The sequence below is a fragment of the Mirounga angustirostris genome, unplaced genomic scaffold (genome assembly GCF_029215605.1).
Source record: "Mirounga angustirostris isolate CCGP_5_RB_7025 unplaced genomic scaffold, mMirAng1.0.hap1 SCAF_9, whole genome shotgun sequence".
Taxonomy (NCBI): Eukaryota; Metazoa; Chordata; class Mammalia; order Carnivora; family Phocidae; genus Mirounga; species Mirounga angustirostris.
In genome coordinates, this window is record NW_026991717.1 from 107470861 (window position 1) to 107493027 (window position 22167).

A 22167-nucleotide genomic window follows, 5' to 3' on the forward strand; every position below is an offset into this window, starting at 1 on the left:
CTCTTTGTATGTGTGTGTGTGTGTGTGTGTGAGAGAGAGAGAGAGGGGTTTTTCCGGTACCTCCATCTTTGTGTCTGGGTGAATGGTTTTCTGTTTATCTCCGTACGTCTCTCTGTATAATTTCTATATCATCCGACACTCATTAAAAGATCTGATCTTTTCATATGAAGAAAATGATGTTGTATCAGAAAGAGAAGCATTGCATGGGGTAAAAGTAAATAGGCAACCCCAGCCTATCTTTCTTCAATTTCTTTCTTTTCCACTAAAGCTCTGCCAACACTTCACTTTCAACGTGGTTAAGTTAGTGAATAATGAAATCTTCAGTGTGACAAACCTCATCCATCTGTGAGAATCCTGAAGGGAATTTTCTCTGTTAGTCTCAATTAAACAATTTCTCAGAATGAATCTTTCTATTTCTCTGCCAAATCATATAGAAATGGCAACAACTGTGGGATACTCCCACATGAATGTGCAGACCAATTTAACACTGTAATTCTCAATTTCTGGGGTTCTTCCTGTAAAAGTAGTACTGAGACTTTCTAGTTTTTACTACCTACACATGCGCATATACCTAGCTTACATGTCCAACGCATTTCAAACAAAGCTCAGAGGTATTGAGTAGTGGTATTAAAAGTTAGCCATAAGCAATGAGAAGTGATATTTTAAATGCCAAAACAGATCAATTTCCATTTGCACTTGGTGTTGTTATTTATGGAAAGAAGCATTAAACCAATGAAGCAATTATATAGGGGAGGTGTCAAAAAGATAAAACATTCATTAATTTGGATGGTAACTGTAAAATAGTAGCAGCAGAAGCAGATATCTCTAAGCCATATTAAGGTAAAGTCTTAATCTCTTGTATATTTGCAATAAGAGATATTCTAAAAACTGGCTCATAGTTCCAATCTGTAGAAGAAGTTTCAACCAAAGATGCTGTATTAGTCAACTTCAGTCAAGGAATTCTCATCTTCTTTCTGGTTATCGCGCAGAGGAACAGAGCCTGTAGGTTTTATTTTTTAAGGCCTTCTCTGAAAAGTCCTCTCACAGACCAAATTGCATGGAGTTGAAATAACCCAAGAGGATAAGAAAGCTCAAATAAAATGTATGTATCTTAAATAGTTAATCCCAATAACCTTTAAATTTCCCAGATGGGTTGTTTTAATAGTAACATCCCGTTGTACTCTAAGTCTTTGCTTAATATACATAAGGGTAATGTATAAACACAGAAATTGCCTACCGTTATGAATTTGTATTTTGTATTATCATAAAAAATAAAAAATACATTTGAAATCACACTGGAATGGTTAAAAATACTATAGATTTTTTTAATTAGACTGAGACTATTAGCTACTTTTTCAACCAAAAAGTCTGCTCTAGACTTGTAAAATATCAGGTGTTGACCAAAGTGGAAGAAATAAAGTCACAAGCTTCTAATTAAAACCAAATACCACAGCAGAGATTTATGAAAATTACCTTGGGACACTTAAATATAGATAGTCCCCAAATCAGGGGAAATATCTGCAAGCCTAGTTTTAGAAGAGATCCTAATCTAAGAATTAGTATAATCTAGTCAACCAATTCAGGGAAAGCATAACTATTTTTTTTTAGTGTGACCCTCTCTTACCCACTAGGCAGAGAGCTTCTTGAGAACAGAAGTGTTTTCACCATTTCTTTTATCCAAAGGACCCCAGAGAGTGTCTGTTGTATATGGCATCCAAATAAATATTGTTTCAATGAATGAGTAAACAATGAATTATGGAACTGCATAGAGTATTTCCATTGTTCTACTGTCATCAATATGCAGAAATATCTTTTTCATAAGTCTCCAAATAAGAGATCTCAAAATAAAATAACAGGCCTCTAAAGGAAAAAACTTTAAAGGATACTTCATATCTTGCTTTAAAATTGGAAAATATATAAAAGAATTAAAAAGACATGAAAGATGGAGATTTCAGTAACATGCAAAGTTTAGAAGGTCTTAAAATGTGAACTATATAATGATCCCAATTCAGAATATCTTGGAGGAAATGAATTTATAAATGCATGGCATTTTTAAAGACACTTTAAGGCAAGAAAACCTTACAATCAGTGGCAAAGTAGAATGGCATTTCTAAAAATTCTTTCTCCAGTTACTTTAAAAGCACTGTAGCTATTGCCTCCCTTTTACATTTCTCCTGTTTAAGTCAAATCAAATATATCATATAGATTAATATAGACCACTGCACACTGAAAAAAAAAATAAAGAAAATTTAAACACGAACTTAACCATAGTAATTGCCTTCCCATTTTTCAAGTACTCTATTAGGTTCAACTCCGACTATTTTCCCCTGCACAAGGTTTCTTTCAGCAGTGCTCATTGGGCCCAAAAGCCATTCCAGAGACTTAAATCTTATTAAGTAGCCACTTTCACAGCCATTCCCAACTTGAGGGAAACGCTTCCACTAAGATTAACTCTAAGAATTTGATCAGTCCCTGAAGTGGACTTGGGGAAAAAATGTGGGGAAAGGATGAACAAGAAATATATCCCTCATCAAAGCAAAACTCAACTTTATTCTCCAGTTGAACCTACACCCTACCAGCTCTCTCTTCCCTTCCCCCCGTTCTGGGCTCTGGACAGGTGGGCGGGAGATGAGTATGTCTTGGAGAGGGGATGCAACTAACTTTCCTCCACCACCTTATTCTGCTCCCCACCCCAAATCAGGTCCAACTAGTAACTGAAGCCACCAGGTAGAGCTGTCTGTATCCCTCTCCGCCTTAGGAGAGGGATGGGATGGGGAGGATGGGGGGCGCCCGTGGGCAGGATGGAGGTGGGGGTGTTCTGAACTGCAACTCTTCTTACCGCTGGAGCGCCTGACGATGTTCTCCAAAAATGTGTTCTGCGGTGCCACCAGCCCTCTCTTGCCCCCCGGCATCCTGGGTCTGGAGAGCGGCGGCCAGGATCCGCGGCGGGGGAGGGGGGGATGCAGGAAGAGAAGGTGGAGGAACAGGAGGAAAAGGTGGAGAAGAAGATCGAGCCGAAAGAAGTGGGGGCGCGGCGGCGGCGACGGGGTCCCCTGACTGTGTCTCCAGCCGGACCCGGATGAGCAGCTCTGGGGAGGAGGACCAGGCAGTTCATGGTAGTAGCGCTCCCCCGGCCGCCGCTGCCCAGTCTGTGGCGGTGCCGCACACGGGGCTCGGGAACTGCAGGCTCCGCGGGGCACAGTGCGCCTGCGCCGCCCCCGCTGTCGCTGTCCCGCCGTTGCTGATGCTGAAGCTGCTGCTGAGGCTGCTGCCGCGGCGGCGGTCGCCCGGGCGCGGACTCCGCATTTCTCCCTCTGCCCCGCGCCCCGGGGCCGGGGAGCGGGAAGTGTCAACTCAAGCCCTCGCTCCCAGTCCCTCTCAGTCCAGATGCGGACCTCTTTACTGAGCCTTCCTCTCCTCCTTCCCTGGCCCACCCCTCCCGCGCAGCTGGATCGCGGCTGCCCAGCTGAGCCCAACTTCTGCCGGGCGGTGCGCGCGGTGGCCGCTCCTCTCTCCCCGGAGATCCAGACAAACGTTCGCTGTCCAATGGGGCCACGGAGCGGGAGAGGAAGTGAGAAGCGAGCAGGATGCCAGAGTCAGCAATGGACAGTCGGAGGGCTTACATCTCAGCTTCTCCCGCCGGGGTCCCGAGCCCCAGCTGCTCCCAAAGACGCGGCTGTCAGGGCGAAGGTGTCGAGCAGCTCCCGCTCCAGCTGTGGCTGAGCGCGGAGCAGGGACTGACTGGGAGGCGCGCGGGGACGCAGAGCAGCCACCTGACGCTGCTACCGCCCCCCTCCGGGCTTTGGCGCCCGAAGCTCAACAGAAGAGCCGTCAGCACCCGCCCTGACCCACGCCCAGGAGCCGGGGCCAGTTAGGGTCTGCGCGCGGAGAAGCGCGGGAATGGCCCCTGCGCCTCCGGCTGGAGCTGGCGCGCGGGGGAGCCTCCCCAGGGCCGCGGAGCGCGGGAGGCGAGCCCCGCTACCCGGGTTAAGTTGCGGGAAAGGTTGCACTTAATGCAAGGAGTAGGGGAAGAGGATGAATAATTCACACCAGAGAGAGGAGTGCAGCGGGCAGCATTTGTGGTGGAAAAACAGTAAAGGTGGTGGGAACGAAGCAGCACGGGGGGGGGGGGGGGGCGGGGGAGCGGGGAGGCGGCAGGAATCTTCTCTAAGAACCCTCCATCCGCTCAGAACCAGGGACAGAAGTGGAACCTTTAGAATACTTAGTCCAAAAGCAGGAAACTACCCGGAGAAGGGGAAATAGCATAATTGCGAATGTAGCTCGGAGGGATGGAAGGAAAAGGGGGAGCTCATGCCGAGGCACCTTCTTTTATCTAAAGCAGAGGTTCTCAAGGCGGTCCCGGACTGGCATCATCTCCTAAGAACTTGTTAGAAATGCAAAATATCGAGCTCTACCTCAAAGCTAGATAACTAGGAACACTTGGGACGAGGACCAATAATCTGTTTTAACAAGCCCTCCACGTAAATAAGATGCATTCTCGCTCAAGTTGCAGAAGTTCGGATCTAAAGCTTCCCCTTCAGAGGCTCCACTGGGCCTATCCAAAAAGAATGACTGCTAAGCAGGTTCAAGGACTAAGGACAAAAAGCGCACGCTGCAGCACGGTCAGAAGTCGAAGCGAAGGACAGTTGTGTGGGGGCGTCTCCTTTTGCTGGGGTCATAATATGCTAGGTAACCCCTGTTAGAAATGGTCAAGGCTAAATTGCTACGAAGCGGCAGGAATCCTCAGGCTGGGGTCCCAGGAAACATCTGCTCAGCTCCTGCCTTGGGCAGGAAGGAAAGAGAGAAGGTGTCTGACTTTGTTTAGAAACCCCTAGATTACCAACCGCTGGCCTCGACTTTCGATCACTCTCTCTCCAGAGCACCTGGGGGGGAGGGAGAAGAGGTCATTGCCTGTGACTGAGAGACACAGGATCCAGGTTTTAGCCTAGGGCATTTTCCCCCTCTCCCCTCTGAAATTTCCACCTATTTGCCCAGAGCTTGGGCGGCTGAGTAAACCCGGAAGGTTGAAGCAAGGCAAAGAGCAGTTTGCTGGGCTAGGATTCCTTCGGCAAAAAAATCAAGAGACCGTGGAATAACACTAGGCTATTTTAGCTTTCTACTCAAGTACTGCTGGTGGTGCAAGTTAATTCCCCTACAGCTAGAAGGTCTTCTAAATACATTGGGGTGTATTTAGTTAAATAACAAGGGACTCAGGCACGCATTGGATCCGTCTAAACCGCCTGCCACCGACAGGAGTCAGAGATGTGGCTGAGGTTACAGCTCCCTCCCTGCAGTTGACTGGGTGTGGGTTAGGGGCGGGGCGAAGCGGAAAGGCGTTTTTAAACGCACGAAAGGATTCCTCCCTCCCCCATGGGTCTTATATAACCTGTGTTTATGGGGACTAACCTAATGTACGGACACACCATGGTCCTAGACTAATGAGCCATTCACAGACTGGAGTGGTAACAGACAGGTAAATATATATATAAATATATATTTAAAACATATAAAATATATATATTTCATAGATTGCTATCCTAGACTTCTAACGTGATAAATCCATTATCATCATTAACAGGAATATATATATATAACATATTTATTTCATAGATTGCTATCCTAGACTTCTAACATGATAAATCCATCATCATCATTAACAGGAAATACTTCAGATCTATATGTTCTTTTGCACATCATCAGCTGCCCACATCTCACCTCTGGGTATTGATATAAAACCTCTGTTTCCCAGCATTTCCCATCTAGTATAAATATCTCTGTTCCTAATCACTCCTCTGTGGGTGTATTAGCTCACACTTCCCAAAGAGGAAACTCTTTTGGACTCCATTAAGACACAGTCACACAATTACTGGTAAAACTTCCCCGTTTATTTCCATCTGCAGATTTAATTAAAATGGCATTTATCTTTTCTTCTTTGTCCTTAATTGTATAGCATTATAAACTTGGATTATTTTAGGGCGCCTGGGTGGCTTAGTCGTTAAGCGTCTGCCTTCCGCTCAGGTCATGATCCCAGGGTCCTGGGATCGAGCCCCACATCGGGCTCCCTGCTCGGCGAGAAGCCTGCTTCTCCCATTCCCCCTGCTTCTCCCATTCTCCCTGCTTCTCCCATTCCCCCTGCTTCTCCCATTCCCCCTGCTTCTCCTATTCCCCCTGCTTCTCCCATTCCCCCTGCTTGCATTCCTTCTCTTGCTGTCTCTCTCTCTCTCTGTCGAAAAATAAATAAAACCTTAAAAAAAAAAAGTGGTCAGGTTCTAGGTACATTTAAAAGGTAGAGCTGACAGATTAAAAAAAACTGTTGGATTATTTTAATCATTGTAAAAAATTGGTAGTTATAAAATGTCAGACCTCTGGCTTCCACACTTTTCTTAATCTTCGAGTTTAAATTTTCATTTTCCAGAGGAAGAAACCAGGACCCAGAGACATGAAGTGCCTAGTCCGAGATGACACAGTGCCTTAGAGGCTGCGCTGAACCTAGAATCAAGTCTTCTGACCCTGTAGCAAGAGCTCCTTGTAAATAATAGAAAATAATCTGATGCTGTCTAAATACTGGTAACCACCAGCAACATCCAGTGATCTCTCTGGCCATCGCTGATTTTGCAGCACTGGAGAGAAGAGAAATCCCTGGGAACAATTTGCAACAGCTAGCTCCTAATCAAAATAGAGTTAAGGAAAAGAGAGTGGCGCCATACGGACTGACGAGCCCCGAGGAATGTGCTGGCAGATTGCAGCAAGGTGCCAATACAGGATTTTAAAAGTGTTTTGCAGACAGAGTCCATATGTTGTAACCAAACTGCAGGATTTAACAGGTGAGAGAGAGAGGAATCAAAAAGCTTCAATGTCACACAAAGGGCTTCTTTTTGTTTGTTTCATTGCAAGGATTCCATTTTAAAGCAGAATCATTTGTCCTTTTCTTCTTTCTTCAGGCATTGTCATTAGAGTGGTGTTGTCTGTGAGAACCAAGAGTTCCAATACCCAGAAGTGTTCGCTGATGCCCAAGTCACAGCTCGGAAATGAGTGGATGTTAGGTGACCTGCAGGTGCATTCCATTTTAACAGCAACTAACATAAAAGTGAAGACTTGGAAATCTGACATATTAGGAAGTGGTGGTTTGTAATCAGTTCTGGTTCACTGAAGGATTCTTTTATCAAGCACCCCTTCTTTGAAGATTTTTTAAATGTAGTTTATTTGACAGGAGTGTAATTATATGTAAACTCTCAGAAATGCTTAGAATTAGGTCCAGTCTGACTTAATGTTGGACCCCTTCTGTGAAAATAGCTTACCCACTACTCTCTAGGGGAATGATTTTTCTCCCTATCTCCAATTTTTGTTTCTGAGATAACTTCGGCCTAGGTCTAAGGTGCAATCTGTGGATGCTGAATGGGGAGCTCAGATGGAAGAATGGGAGAAAAGAAGAAAGGGGCCAGAGGCTGCTCCCCAACTTGGCTTCAGGGTTGGTCTCATTCGAGCAGTATCAGTCCAAACCATTTCCTGCTCCCAAACCCATTTCCCAAGTGTCACTCTCTGTTTCCCTCAGAGCCCTGCCCCAGCTCTAGGAGCGATATACCCAAACATTACTACTCAGTTCCTCTGCATGCACAAAGTCCCACGCTTGAACTTATAACCTCCCTCCTCCTCCTCTTCTCCCACCACCTACCCAAACTAAGTTGAGAAAAAGCAGAATGGACAGGAGAATAGCTGAATATTATATAGAGGGCCAGTGCTTATACTCTGGACCCAGACTGTCTGGCATTTAACCTTGCCTCATGCTAGCTATATGACCTAGAGTAAGTCATGTAACCTCGATTTCCCCTTCTGTCAAATGGGGGTAAAAATGATCTACTTAATAGGGCTGCTATGAGGGTTAAATGAGTTCCTATTTGAAAGCCATTAAAATAATATCCAGCATGTAACAAGTACCATATAAGTGTTTATAAAGTAAAATGGTTTTATCCCCTTCTGCTTTCATTTACAGTAAAAGCTCTAGGTGGTGATCATTACTAATGCTCACCAATATCCAGTTGCCTTCTCCACCTTCTTGATATTAGTTGCGGCCATAAACTAGTTCTGATCCTTGATATGTGAATGGAGGGGATGTGTGTTACTTCCTGGTGAAAATAAACAATAGCTAGAACTCAATTCTTAACACTCCTCTGCCTCTGCCTCCATTGGTGATGGAATGCCAAGCAACACAGGGAAAACGGCTGCCCCAAAGAGTCCCCTAGACCTGCGGTGACATCATATAAGCAGGAAATAAGCTTTTGTTAATGAAGACCCAGAGATCCTGGCATTGTTTATCACTATACCATAACCTAATCTACCCTGACTGATACAGGTTATGAACTTGCTTTAGGTGCAGGAAATTGGGGAACAATAATTCCATGACTGCACGTTAGAATCACCTGTGAGTTTCTCAAGATCCCAACATCCAAGGCACAGCTCCCAGACCAGGTAAATCAGAATTTCTGAGCATGAGACTCAGACATCAGCAGTTTTAAAGTTCCCCAGGTGATTTCAGTGTGCATCAAGGTTGAGAACAACTGTCCTAGGGCAACGCTGCACTCTGCAGGAATCTCTGGGATTTAGATACTGTGCCAAGATCCTCAACTCCCAAGAATCAGACCTGCAGTTACACGTACCCAGCAGAGACCCAGCCCTAACTGTGAGTTTCTCCATGCTTGTAGCTACTGGGCATCTCAGGAGAGTAATCTCCAAGACCGATGTGCTATAAATTCAAAGCCTCCAAACCACTTGCCTTCTCAGTGCAGCCCAATCCTTCTATGCATTCCTCAACCATCCCCTCTGTTCTCTGCAGTAGGTTTTTCTAAGCTTCTCCTCTGTCTTCACACCTCAGATGTCACCCTCTCACCTCTCAGTCTCAGAAGATGACTCACAGAGAACAGGTCATGCTGTCAATCCTTAGACCTCCTGCTTTGCTTCTCTCTCTTCCTTCTTTCTTCTAGGTGAATAGGAAGCGATTTCCTTCTCCATCCCTCCACCAGTGCTCTGCATCCTATTCACTTGTGCCTCTGAAGGGACCTCACTTTACTAACTGTCCTCCCATCCCTTTATGTCAATGTCTCAGAAGGGTGCTCTGTAGTAAGTAAGGACTCTGTAGTAAGGACTCTGTAGTAAGTAAGGACTCTGTACTAAGTAAGGACAGAAGTAAGGACTTCCGTGCCTCCTGTCCACTTCTTTACCCACCGTGGATTGGCCTCCACCCCACTTCTTCCCTCAAACTGCCTTCCCAAAGACCATTTTCCAAATTGCCAAATCCTGAGAGGCAATTTTATTTTTAATTTTTACCTGCTTATGACATTTGGTCCTGTTACCACTCCTCTCTTCTTAAAACGTTCTCTCACCTTAGACTGGTTTGGAATACTGATTTTGTGACCTCAGCATTTTAATTAACCTATCTGTGCCTGAGTGTCTTTATCTGTAAAAATGGAATAGTAATAGTGCCTACCTCATATGGTCGATGTAAGAATTAAATGAGATCGTACAGGTGGACAGTCTTGTATCCACACTGCTTGAAGTTGAAAACTTTGAAATCCTTAAGTTTTCTTTTCACAGATTTGTTTGCCAGAAAAGCCTGACGTGACCAGCCAGGAGGCTGTCTGTACTCTCTTGATCCCACCGGCTGTGAGTATTGACACGCTTTGCTGTATAGCTAGACACACACACCTGTGTGCTGACTGGCTCTCTCCGTGTGGCAATTCCACAGGGATCCCCGATTCAACATGTCCAAAGTTTTCTCCACCTCCAGTGTTTCCTATCTTAGAGTGCCCTCTCCACCTACCCAGTTATCCAAGTCGGTAACTTAACCCTTCTCTATCCTTATCCCCCACCTCCAATGCTGCTCATTCTGCCTCCCATCCATCTCTTAAAAGTATCCTTTTAAGTATTCCTGGCACTGTTTGCGATCAGGGCTCTGCCTGTGCAGTCAGGGTTGAGAATTATTGTTCCCCTAATTTCTTGTACCTAAAACAAGTTCAGGGGCACCTAGGTGGCTCAGTCTGGTAAGCGTCTGCCTTCAGCTCAGGTCATGATCCCAGGGTCCTGGGATCGAGCCCCGCATCAGGCTCCCTGTTCAGCAGTGGAAGTCTGCTTCTCCCTCTGCCCCTCCCCCTGCTCATGCTGGCACTCTCTCTCTCTCTCTCAAATAAAGAAAATCTTTAAACATATAAAATAAAATAAAATAAAATAAAATAAAATAAAATAAAATAAAATAAAATAAAATAAAATAAAACAAGTTCATAACTGCATCAATCAGGACAGACTAGGTTATGGTGCAGTACCAGAACTCATCTTGCCATTGCATTGCTGCAAGGGTCCTCTAACCTTGTCCTCCTGCTTCCTATCTTTTCCTGTCTTACTCTGCTCCATTCCCATCTCTGAGCTCCACCCCAATTCATTTTTCACCCCGTACTTCCTAAAATCTATGTACATTACCCTTCTAAGTTCGCCCTTACCCTCAGGTGAAAGTCCAAAGCCCTTAGCTAGCATTCTTCTTTCCATCCCTGACTCCCGCTTACATATTTACTCTCAACTCATCATTTCCCATTGCCCACCCCACATCCCCATACTTCCTTGTTCCCTACACTCCCCTTTTATTCCTTGTACTTACCATGCTCTCTCTTTCTTCCTTCACCTATGTCCTGTATCACCAGGCATATTCCTTCAGATCGTAGACTAGATATCATTTCCTCTGAAAGGTCTCTTTGACTTCCAAGACTGGAAAAAGAGCCCTTCTTGTGTCTTCTGCCCATGCCACCATATGCTTTCTTTACTGCAGGGCTTGTCTCACTGTTGTAGAGAAAAGATTACAAATACAGATGAAACCCTAGTTCTCTCCTCACCAGCGCTGCTACTAGCCAGCCACTTTGGCATCTTAGGGAGAATTAGGAAAATAAGTCTCCTGTGGACAGTCACAGGACTGAGGCAGGCACACACACCAGTTGGTAAGATGATCATGAGCTGGATTTCACCCTTGATGGGCACCCTTCGTGGGAAGAGGAGGGAGGCTTTCTAAGTGAGAGAACTAGAAAAAAAGGAAAAGCATAATAATAGAAAAGTTTATGATGTGTGACAAAAAGTAGATAATTCAGAATTAACAAAGAGAACTGGGAGATAGAATTAGAGTCACAGTTAGGGACTCATTGGGCCACTTTAAGGAGTTTGGGCTTATTCTGTGGGCAAGGAAAGACATGTTTTGAGTAAAGAAGTGACATGGTATTTTAGGAGAAGGAATCTGTATGTAATTGGTGTACAAGATGCTTTGGGGACTCATCACCAAAAAAAATTTTTATAACTCCATATGGTGATGGATGTTAACTAGACTTATTGTGGTGATCATTTGGAATATGCACAAATTAGAATCATTATGTTGTGTATCTGAAATTAATATACTACATGTCAGTTATATCTTGATTGTTTTTAAAAAAGATGATTTGCAGAGAGAAAAGACCAGGATTGGAGAAATTATATGAGAGACCCCTGCATAGGAGGATATGATATTTTTGATGCATTAATAATTATCTCCCCCTGAATCTCCATATTTACTGATATTCTCTTGCTGTCATTACACTGTCACTCCTCACAAGAGCTCACTTCTTCTTGGCTTTTGAATTTCAAAAGCCTAAGCAGTGGAGAAACAGAAACACAATACGTAAAATGTTATGATAAAGACTATGTATATTCTTACCCCGTACTAGACTGCCTTAAGTACTTTACATGCATTTTCTCATTTAATCTCATTTAATTCTTCTTTTTTTTAAGATTTTATTTAAAGAGCTAGAGAGAAAATGTGCAAGTGAGTGGGGGGTGGGCAGAGGAAGAAGATCAGAGAGAATCCCAAGCAGACTTCACGCTGAGCACCGAGCCTGAGTCAGGGCTCAATCTCACGACCCCGAGACCATGACCTGAGCCGAAATCAAGAGTCTGACACTCAACTGACAGAGCCACCCCGGTGCCCCTAATCTCATTTAATTCTAATAGAGTAAAATAGAACTTCATCCAATCCAACAAATATTTATTGAGCATTTATGTACCAGGCACTACAGTAGGTGTTTACATTCTGATTCCCATTGAATCAGAAATGAAACTGAGGCACAGAGGAGTTAAGTAACTTGCACAAGGTCTCCAAACCTATATGTGTTATAGCTAGGATTATGTACCCAGGTATTCTGTTTTCAGAGCCCAAATTCTTAACCCTTCCATTTAACCATGGCACTGTACTATTTCCCAAAGAACCAGCTATCTCATATGTTCCCACTTCCAGCCTAGATAAGAAAAAAATTCCCCTGTGCTAAGAGAAGGGAACAAGCTGGAGAGAAAGCAAAGAGTAAGGAAGTCCTGTCTCTACTGCAATGTGGACAGAGCCCTGGATTTCTAAGGGAAATAACAAAAAACCCCAGTAAGTCTATGGGAGCCAAGACAGAGATGATCTACCCCTCTCCTGGGTAGAACTCTAGAGAAGCAACAAGACCCTGGAGAGGAGATGGCTGAGTTGGGTGGCTCAAGAGATGGGATCCTAATTAGCAAAGAGAAATTCCCCAGACCTTGGTGGACATGTGGACTTGAACACAGTGGAATGATTCTCGCATGCACTAGAGGGTCACCCAGGCAGCAAAGAAAGTGAAACCCAGTAAAATTAAATCACCTATATTATCGGTTTTACCTACCTGTCTCTGTCACCACACTGTGAACTCCTTAATATCAGAGATCAAGTCTCTGCATATATGTTTCTTTAGCTCTGAATCAGTGCCTAAAACATGCAGGTTACAAAATACACTGATGTGTTATTCAACGTAACTGGGAAGATTTTAGTGTAAAATTAAAAATTTTAATTTCTACCCACACTTCACACAATACACCACAATAAATTCCAAATATGCTACTAAGTTAAACATGTAACAATTATTTAAAATAGGTTTCTAAATTATTTTTAAAACAGAGGAAATTATAAATGACAAGGAAAAGCAGTTTTGAGAACATCAACTCTATCACCTGCACACACATAAAAAGCATAACATAGTTGAAGAGGAATTTAAAGGAATGAGAAAAATTATTCATAATTCATATGATTGAGACTACTGGAAGACTGTTTCCTCAAATGTTTTGTTGCTACTTACAATGAATGTGATAGCTGTAGACATAAACACTTTTAAATTTAATCTGCATTATTTATAATCTGCATTTTCTCCATCACTCTGTTAAGTTTCTATAATCAACAAAGCAATAAATCAAACCCTGATTTGTAGCATTAGCTGATTTCCATAGCTGACCAAGTTTCTAATGCGACATCACTAAACGTGGGGTTGGAAATTGATGCACGCTAGCATACCATTATACAGAACTTCCACCTTACAGATCTAATAGTCATAAATAATGCTAAGAATGTATATAATAGCAAAAGGTAGTAACATAATTTAGGAAGTGATGAGTTTTGGGTATTGACTATGTTCATTTTTAATACAATTTAATTAATTGCAAATTAATATAATTTAATCTTTATTAGTGACTACATTTCACAACGCACTCACAAGATCCCTGAAATTTTAAAAGTTGGCTCTCACAAGCAGGTACAAGGTGGTTCTGGCACACCACAGAACATCGGGCTGTTGCTGGGTGGAGAGGGCCTGTCTTCAGAACAAAGGCCACTTGCCAGGGGAAACCCTAATTGCAGGGACCAACAGAAGGGATTCTGCCCAGGGATTTTCTCAGTTTCCTTTTTTTGCTCTAGCTAGATGGATGGACCTGCGTTTTTGTACCACCAAACAGTTCTGACATGTGGAGGCCCTGCTTATTTATAGCACTTTCTTACTTCCATTTCTTAAAATGGCTGCACACAGGGGGTATTGCCTCCATTTTATAGGTGAAGTGTTTGGTTGTTAAATGTTGTCTCATTTAATCCTCGGAACAATCTATAAGATGGCGGGATGCCTGTTTTTCTTTGTTCTCTTTTTTTCTGATAAACCAAGAGATGTTAAAAGTGACTTGCTCCCAGGCGGGATTCAAGCCCAGTTCTGTCTGACTGCAAGGCAACTTCCTCAGCCTGCATTCTCAGCAAATATAGGGTTACTTAGTAGTGAATAGATCAGCTTCTGTAAGATGACTAAGCTTTTGACCTAAAGAAAAGAGAACTCTATTCACTGGCTTCCTCCACCTTCAACAAAATAGTCACATCATTGGCAAGCATGTAAATTCTAGCTTATATCTATTTTTTTCTTTTTCATCAAGATAAGTGAAAATAGCAACCAATATTCATGTTAGAACTACCCTGTCATCAATGACAATCATAGTTCGACCACAAACTCAAGAGTTAAGCAAAAATCCATGAAAGTATCCTGTGAGAATCAACAAGCTACATGGAATTTATAATAAAGAGTGTTGAACATTTTAATATTACTTGAAAATTATATGCTACACATATTTTACATCAACAGAATGTATAATAAATCTAAATGTGTATATATATACATACATATATATGCATTTTTAAAAGTCAACCAGAGTTAGCCATCAAACAGTTACCCACATGCTAGTGTCTAGATTCACCAATTCTGAGTTTAGCAATCCCAGTTCAAATAGAAAGCTTTATTCTCAAAATCTCAACACCAGTCCAGAGGAAGCCCCCAACGGGCCCTACCTATGGCACCAAGAACAGCTGCATAGGGGATATGGTATAGGAAGTGGCTCATCCTGGGGCATGTGCTGGGCAAGACCATGTTTGATCTTCTCACTGACTACCAGTACCCCAAAAAGAACAGAGAAGCAGGACAAACAAAAACAATAGATACCCATTACACTGGGTCCTCATAAATGGTAGTTACTATCATGTAAAGCAGTTCTGACCTTTTAATCTCAGGAAAGAAAATTAGCAAGTTACTCACTCTATAGTACATCTGACACTCTAAGGTTAAATCATCTCCAACTCATTTAAATTTTCTCCTTTCCCCAAGGCGTCAATAGAGTTCCAGCCTTTAGTTGTTTATGATTCATTCTTTCTTGTGATCAGCATTTCTTGAGCTTCTACTTCTTCAAGAACTGGGTTAGGTGCTGTGGATCCACTAAGTTTACTCTAAATTTGATAAATGGCAAGCTAGCCTGATCACAAACCCATCTGTTGTGTCTCAAACATCCTGTTCTGAATATGGCACCACTTCTTTAAAAAACAGTTTATGCCACCTCAGCTTCAGTAGACTAATTGAACCAAACATGTTCAAAGAAGCAAACTCTAAGAATAAATTCCCAAATGTCAGTGCTGTCTAGGAGGAATGAAGAAACATATGGGATCCCAGCCATTCTTCAAATTATTCATGCCAAGGTGTCTGAGGGGGCTGGGCTCCAGAAAACAGTTTTATGCCTTCCAGAAAAGTCCTATGGTCATGTAATTCTAATTGTAACCTTGAAAAAAATAGATTGTGCATTTAAGAAGTCATTGCAAAAAAAGATTAACACAGAGGGCCATTATGTTATATTCCATTTGCAGTATAAAACAATGTTACAGCCTTAAAATTGGGCAAGAAATGTCCCTTATTGTAAGAACATCCTTTGCATGTGGATGTAATGAAAGCCATCCACACTGTACACCATCTTTGGGGAGATCAGGCCAGCATCTTCTCTAGAAAGGACGATAGGGGTCTTTGAAAAAAAAACTATGGCATGCATCTTACTTACAAAAGTGAACAAACGTCTCTTATGCCAGAAAGAAATACATCAAAGTGGCTCAGATGTGTAAACCAGAGGCAGTCAAAAGAGTTTTTTGTTTAAAGGATATGGGCCAAAAAGAAAACAGAAACTCAGGAAGTTAAAGAAGTCAGCTCAGATCAGGAGAGAAAGAACAGCCTGAAATAGCCCATGCAAGTGTAGGCCAGAATTGGCATCATGGGCTAGGAGGATGGGAGAAAGAAGCTAGGAAAGGGGGGGCCAGGGGTGGGGCTTGAGTGCCAGCTGTATGCTAGGCCCTATATCAGCTACTTGTCATAGGTAATCACTAATCCTCAAAACGTTTCAAGATAGATGTTATTTACCCCACATTACAGATGGTGAAACAGACACTCAGAGAAATCAATAACTTGCCTCAGGTCACATGGCTAATTAAGTTAAAAAAAAATTAAGGGGAGGGGGACACACTTTAGATTAAATGCTCAGAAAAAGTCTCTCTGTAGAGGTCACCTTGAAGCTGCAGGTTAGGGGATGGAAAGAAGCTAAGCCCAACAGGGTGGAAAGAAGAGCAGTCCAGGAAGAGGGAACAGCTCCTGTACCAGGCCTCAGGTGAAAAAAAGTGGGGGACCTTACAGAAACCATAAAAGAGTGGGGCTGGAGTAGAGTGATAAGGGGGAAAGGGGTGCAAAGTGATGTTGAACATAAATAAACGCAATCACATTGAGTTTGTAGACCAAGGCAAGGAGTTAGAACTTTTCCTTGCGAAGTATAAAGGGGAGCCACTGAGGCATTTATCTGTGGGGTGTGGCATGATCACTCTGTGTCAGGAAGAAGCAGGAGAGGAGGGTGTGAGCTCAGCAAGAAGGCTGATGTCATAATCTAGGCAAGCAGTGAGAGTATGCTGCAAAAATGAACAGTGGAGAATGGACGGGGGCAGGGTGGAGGTGAGTTGGGAGATAAAATCAACAGAGACTCATCAATGGAACGGATGTGGAAAGTAAGGACAGTTCTAACCTCTGTCCCTGACGTCAGCAACTGGGTGAACAACGGTGCTATTGCCTGAGATGGGGAAGATCTGTCAGGGAAAGACATGTTCCAGGAGAGAAATCTGGTGTGGACATTTTGAAGCTATATATCCAAAGTGGAGACGTCAGGGAGGTGATTTGATGCTCTGAGCCTAGAGTTCACGGGAGACGTTTTGGTTCCAGAGAGCAGATGGAGAAATCCCAACCAAGGGAATTCTGCAAGGATTTCCTCTAAAGGCATCTACATGACCTCTGTGTCTACGTTACCAGTTCTACAATTCCCCCACAAGGGTTGAAGGGCATGCTGTTGTATATCTTTCCTGTCTTTAGCAAGTAAAGAGTTTGCAAGTAGAAAGAGGGATAATGAGATAAGAACCACAGCAAAAAGACTAAATCCTTACAGCACTATTCACATGAGGAAAACCCTAGAAGCAATCTAACTATCCATAGTTGGGACTAGGCTTAAATAAGTTATTACACATTCCTTAAATGAAATATAAGTCAACCACTAGAAATCGCTACTATAAATCTACCTTTATTTTCCAGTATGAAAGATATTCAAATTATATGGAAAAAATATTTTACAAAATAACAAATGCTATATAATCATATCATTTATTTGTTAGAGAGAGAGAAATGAATAACCATACTGGTATGATCCCTGCCTCCCAAAAAAAAGCCTTGAAAAATATACATACGTCAAAGTTTAAATAGTGGTTACTTTGGGTGGGGGAATTCTGAGTGAATTTTACTTTCTTTTTCATACTTTAGTGCATTACCAGGTTATTTTTACGATGAACATGCATTTCTATATGTGTATGTTTTTACATCTGTCTTTATAATCAGAAAGAACAAAAACAGCCATTTTCACTTATGAAGAACCAAACAAGAGTCTGGAAATTTCAGGTGGAAGCCAGAAAGAGCCAGGCTGGCAGCCAGCCACTCTGCCCCTGCCATGATCAAAACAGCGTGTGTTTATTCATTTCAGTTCAATTCAACAAACACTTCCCATGCACCTTCTCGGGGCTGGATTCTAGTCGGATGATGAGGAAGCACCGATGAACCCACCTTATTCCCTGACCTTGATAAACGCACAAGAAAGTAACCTGGCTTTAGATACACATTTATAGAAGATTATATTCTTTGCTAGAGCTGCCATAATAAAGTGCCACAGACCGAGCAGCTTAAATAACAGAAATTTATTTGCTCGTTAGCTGGAGCCTGGAAGTCCGAGATTAAGGTGTCAGTCGGCAGGTTTGGTTTCTTCTGAGGCCTCTCCACTTGGCTTGCAGATGGGCGCCTTCCTGTCGTATCCTCGCATGGTCTTTCCTCTGTGCATGCATCCCTGGTGTCTCTGTGTGGATACCAGTCAGATTATAGTAGGGCCCACCTCATTTTCACTTCATCACCTTTTTAAAGGCCTTATCTCTACATACAGTCATATTCCTAGGTATAAGATGTTAAGACTTCAACATGTGAGTTTTACGTGATGTGATGAGCACTGGTTATTACATGCAACTAATGAATCATTGAACACTACACCAAAAAATAATGATGTGCTATATGTTGCGAATTGAATTTAAATTAAAAATAATAATAATAATAAATATTTTTCTCTATGTCATGTTCAAAAGTTCTCACTTTGTTCAGGAATGCTCAAAATCCATTCTCCCTTAAACTGTATTCCATATGGAAGGAAACAGCACTGCCTAATTAGAGAAAAGGTGGCTTCCCAAGGGACTTATTTGAGCAAACACCTAACATAAGGTAGCTGCCCATGTTAACAAAAATCACGTGAAAGACTATTCTAAATTACAGGCAAGCTTATTTCTTCTCAACAATATTCAGGATAATGCTAGCAATATGTCTTCCTTAGCATACTCAGAAAAATAATACATACATACATACATACATACAAGAATATCCCCTTCCTACCTTGCCTGCATTCTCGTTTTCAAGATTCTACCTGTAAAATAGGAAAAGAGCCAGCAGGGCTGCCAAACATATAGCATTTACCACCACAGTGCCAGGTACAGGGTAAATACTCAGTAGATATATAGACATGTATTCGCTCCCTCTCTGAAATGTATTCCTTGGTATCCCCAAAGTTCTTTGACAGCCTCCATCTCCCAGTCTCAGTCATATGGTGTAGATGGCCTTGACCCCAATGCATTACCAATTCCAGGAGAGGAGTATTTGGCTTAAGTCAATCAGCATTCCATATCCACTTTGTCCACAGTGATTGGTTTAAATATGACCATGTTACTTAGAAACAAAGAGATGTGAAAAGATTTTATCGAACACTCCTGTGAAGTAGCTTTCTCTCTCTCCCCCCTAGTTGGTAGATTATGAAACCTCGAATTAAAGCAGTCATTTTTTTTTCTTCTTTCATTTTTTTATTCTTATGTTAATCCCCATACATTACAACATTAGTTTTAGATGAAGTGTTCCATGATTCATTGTTTGTGCATAACACCCAGTGCTCCATGCAGAATGTGCCCTCCTCAATACCCACCACCAGGCTTACCCATCCTCCCACCCCCCTCCCCTCTAGAACCCTGTTTGTTTTTCAGAGTCCATCGTCTCTCATGGTTCGTCTACCCCTCCTATTTCCCCCGCTTCATTCTTCCCCTCCCGCTACCTTCTTCTTCTTCTTCTTTTTTTTTTTCCTTAACATATATTGCATTATTTGTTTCAGAGGTACAGATCTGAGATTCAACAGTCTTGCACAATTCACAGCGCTTACCAGAGCACATACCCTCCCCAGTGTCTATCACCCAGTCCCCCCATCCCTCCCACCCCAACCCCCACTCCAACAACACTCAGTTTGTTTCCAAAGCAGTCATTTTGTTACCTAAAAGGCAGAGCCTGGAGCTATAATGGGTCAATAGACAGAGCTTCCAACTGGATTGGAACACATACATTCCTAACTTCTAGATCTGATTATCTGTTAAGGTGACATATCATTCCCTCGATTGTTTAAGCTAGTTTGAATTATATTTCCTCTCACTTGCAACCAAAAGATTTCTTATGCAGTGAAAACAATGAATGAAGGAAGGGATAAACCAACCACACAAGGTGCTACAGGTGTGCTCTACATTCATTCACTGTGAACAAGATTGTAATCTGTCACATCAACACACAGCGGGGAAAATTCCCCCATTTCCTCCACAAGATAAAATTAGGGTAAATCTATCCAAAAGTTCTAATTCCCAACTCTTCATCTAGATGTTCAACTTTCAGTCAATTTGTAGATGATTCACTTTATAAATTCCCAGTAGAAAATATCCAATCCCAAGATAACTTTGCTGCATTTGAAAAATGGGTCGCATATCTTATAATTGTTAAGGATAAAGAGTTTGGGAGTACTGTAACTAAAGAACAGAGTTTCCTACAAAGGTATGATTTTAAAAAAAAAAAGGATAAAACATAAAAACATGCAAAGAAGCTCATGGCAAGCACTGGCTCTTGGGATCTGGGAGACTTATGCCAATAATATGGGAAGAAAGCAACCTGTTGCTGTTGTTTCCTGCTTCTGAACTCAAATAGCTCTGGAAATCTTGACTCAGTCACTGTTGGTGGTGATGATTTCAGTGATACCTATAAATGTATTCGCTATATTATCTGTTCCAGCTACTGTGTTCCAGAACTAAAATCAATTTGATATGATGATATGCATAACAAATTGTTCCAAAATTTAGTGGCTCGAAAAGATATCTAATTTCCTCATGAATCTGAAATCTGAACAGATCTTGGCAAAGACAACTCATCTCCACTTTACTGGGCATTAGGTGGGACAACTTGAAGGATGGGGACTGGAATCATCTGAAAGCTTGCTCATTCACTTGCCCAGTGGTTAATGCTGGCCATGGGCTGAGACATTAGCTGAAGATGCTGACCAGAGCACCTATACATAGCCCAGCTTCCTCACAACATGGTCATAGTTTTCCAAAAGTGAGCATCCTAAAAGGGAGGGAGAAAGAGAAAGAACACTTGTTACAGTCCCTTACTCAGATCCTTTTAGTGTTCCTTCCGGAAGACACATTCCAGTTCTTAATCTTACATCAGAGACAGTTAGGTGAATATAAGGAAGCAGTAGAAGCCCCTGTGAATGATAAAAACAAATTGTCTGTTAATTTATCAGACAATTATCAGACAATTTATCAGACAATTATCAAAATATCAGAATGGAGGAGAATGGAACCTTCTACTAAGCTATAATATGTAATCAATTTTATAAAGATTTAGGCACTGATTATGCTGGGAAAAAGATGATATACTATGAAAAGTGAGAAAATTGACAAAACCCTAGGACTTTAATTTATCCCATAAAATTGTATTATGATTGTCCCTGATTGACAAGAGTATTAAAACCGAGAAATAAAACATTCTGTAAATACTGTCAGCTTTTGTACATGCACATGATAATGTTTCTTTTAGTATGAAAGATACACGGTCATCAAGATCTATTTATATTAACATAGATAGCCTAGGAAGACTGAAATTTTCTTTTGAGTTGATTCCATGTATCATTCCTTTATTCTGTGTTTGGTAAACAAAAGAGCTCTCACAACAGTTTTGAATTAATTAAAATATAGAGAGCGCCAAGAAATAATTATTTCTATTCACTTTCTTTTTTATGGATAAAGGAAGAGGAAATCTTTATGTTTCCTGGTGGCCTTACCAGGAAACTCAAAAGATTATTCAAACATAAAGGCCATCTTAATAATTTTATTATAAATTTGAGGTTTGATTTTGAGAAAGGCAAAATCAGACTTATCAGAAAAGATAAGAGCATATAAGTCATTAATATCCAAAGATAAGAAATAATTACATGCAATATTTTTAAATAAGTAACCATAACTATTAATAGTTTTAACTTTGAAAGAATAAGTAATCTTTCAAAGAAATTTAAGAGTATTCAAAAAGCACAGAGTAAGAACAATTTATTAATAAAAGAGTAAGAACAACTTATTAATAAAAGAAATCTCTGTTACCTGGACAGAGAATAACTTTGCTACCTAAGAGAAAGGAAAAAAAGTTAGTTTTATTCTGTGTGAATTTAATCTATGTGACAATTTGCCTTTGTTTTTCTTTATATATAAATATATACAAATTGTCAAAACTTTCAACACTTTCCTCATGGCTTTTCAAATCATTAGTTGTAGGCATTACAAATGTATGAATTCAAATTTGTCCTTTTTAGCTTTATGAAGACCAACATTCTTTAGGAAAACAATGGCAAAATTCCATAAGAAAACACTAGCAAAACAGTACATTAAAAGGATTAGTCACCACGACCAAGTGGGATTTATTCCTGGGCTGCAAGGTTGGTTCAACATCCACAAATCAATGTGATACAACACATTAATAAAATTTGACAAAGTACAGCATCCTTTCTTGATCAAAACTCTTCACAGTATAGGGATAGAGGGTACATACCTCAATATCATAAAAG

General features: G+C 41.6%; 1 protein-coding gene and 1 long non-coding RNA gene across 2 annotated transcripts in view; both read right to left on the reverse strand.

Moving 5' to 3' along the window:
* The window catches only part of LOC123862449 (potassium voltage-gated channel subfamily H member 5), a 104321-nt gene extending 100603 nt beyond the window's left edge, over positions 1-3718 (reverse strand). Inside the window, exon 1 of the mRNA XM_064571755.1 lies at positions 2840-3718. Coding sequence (XP_064427825.1) covers positions 2840-2912 — 73 coding nt within the window. The 5' untranslated portion in view covers positions 2913-3718. The remainder of the gene's footprint in view (positions 1-2839) is intronic.
* Positions 3719-17893: 14175 nt separating this feature from the next.
* On the reverse strand, positions 17894-21732 carry LOC135361487 (uncharacterized). The gene is made up of 3 exons (XR_010404768.1): positions 21707-21732; positions 20720-20814; positions 17894-18063 (listed from the first exon to the last, which is right to left on the reverse strand). It is a non-coding gene; the product is annotated as an uncharacterized LOC135361487 (long non-coding RNA).
* Between the last annotated feature and the right edge of the window lie 435 nt (positions 21733-22167).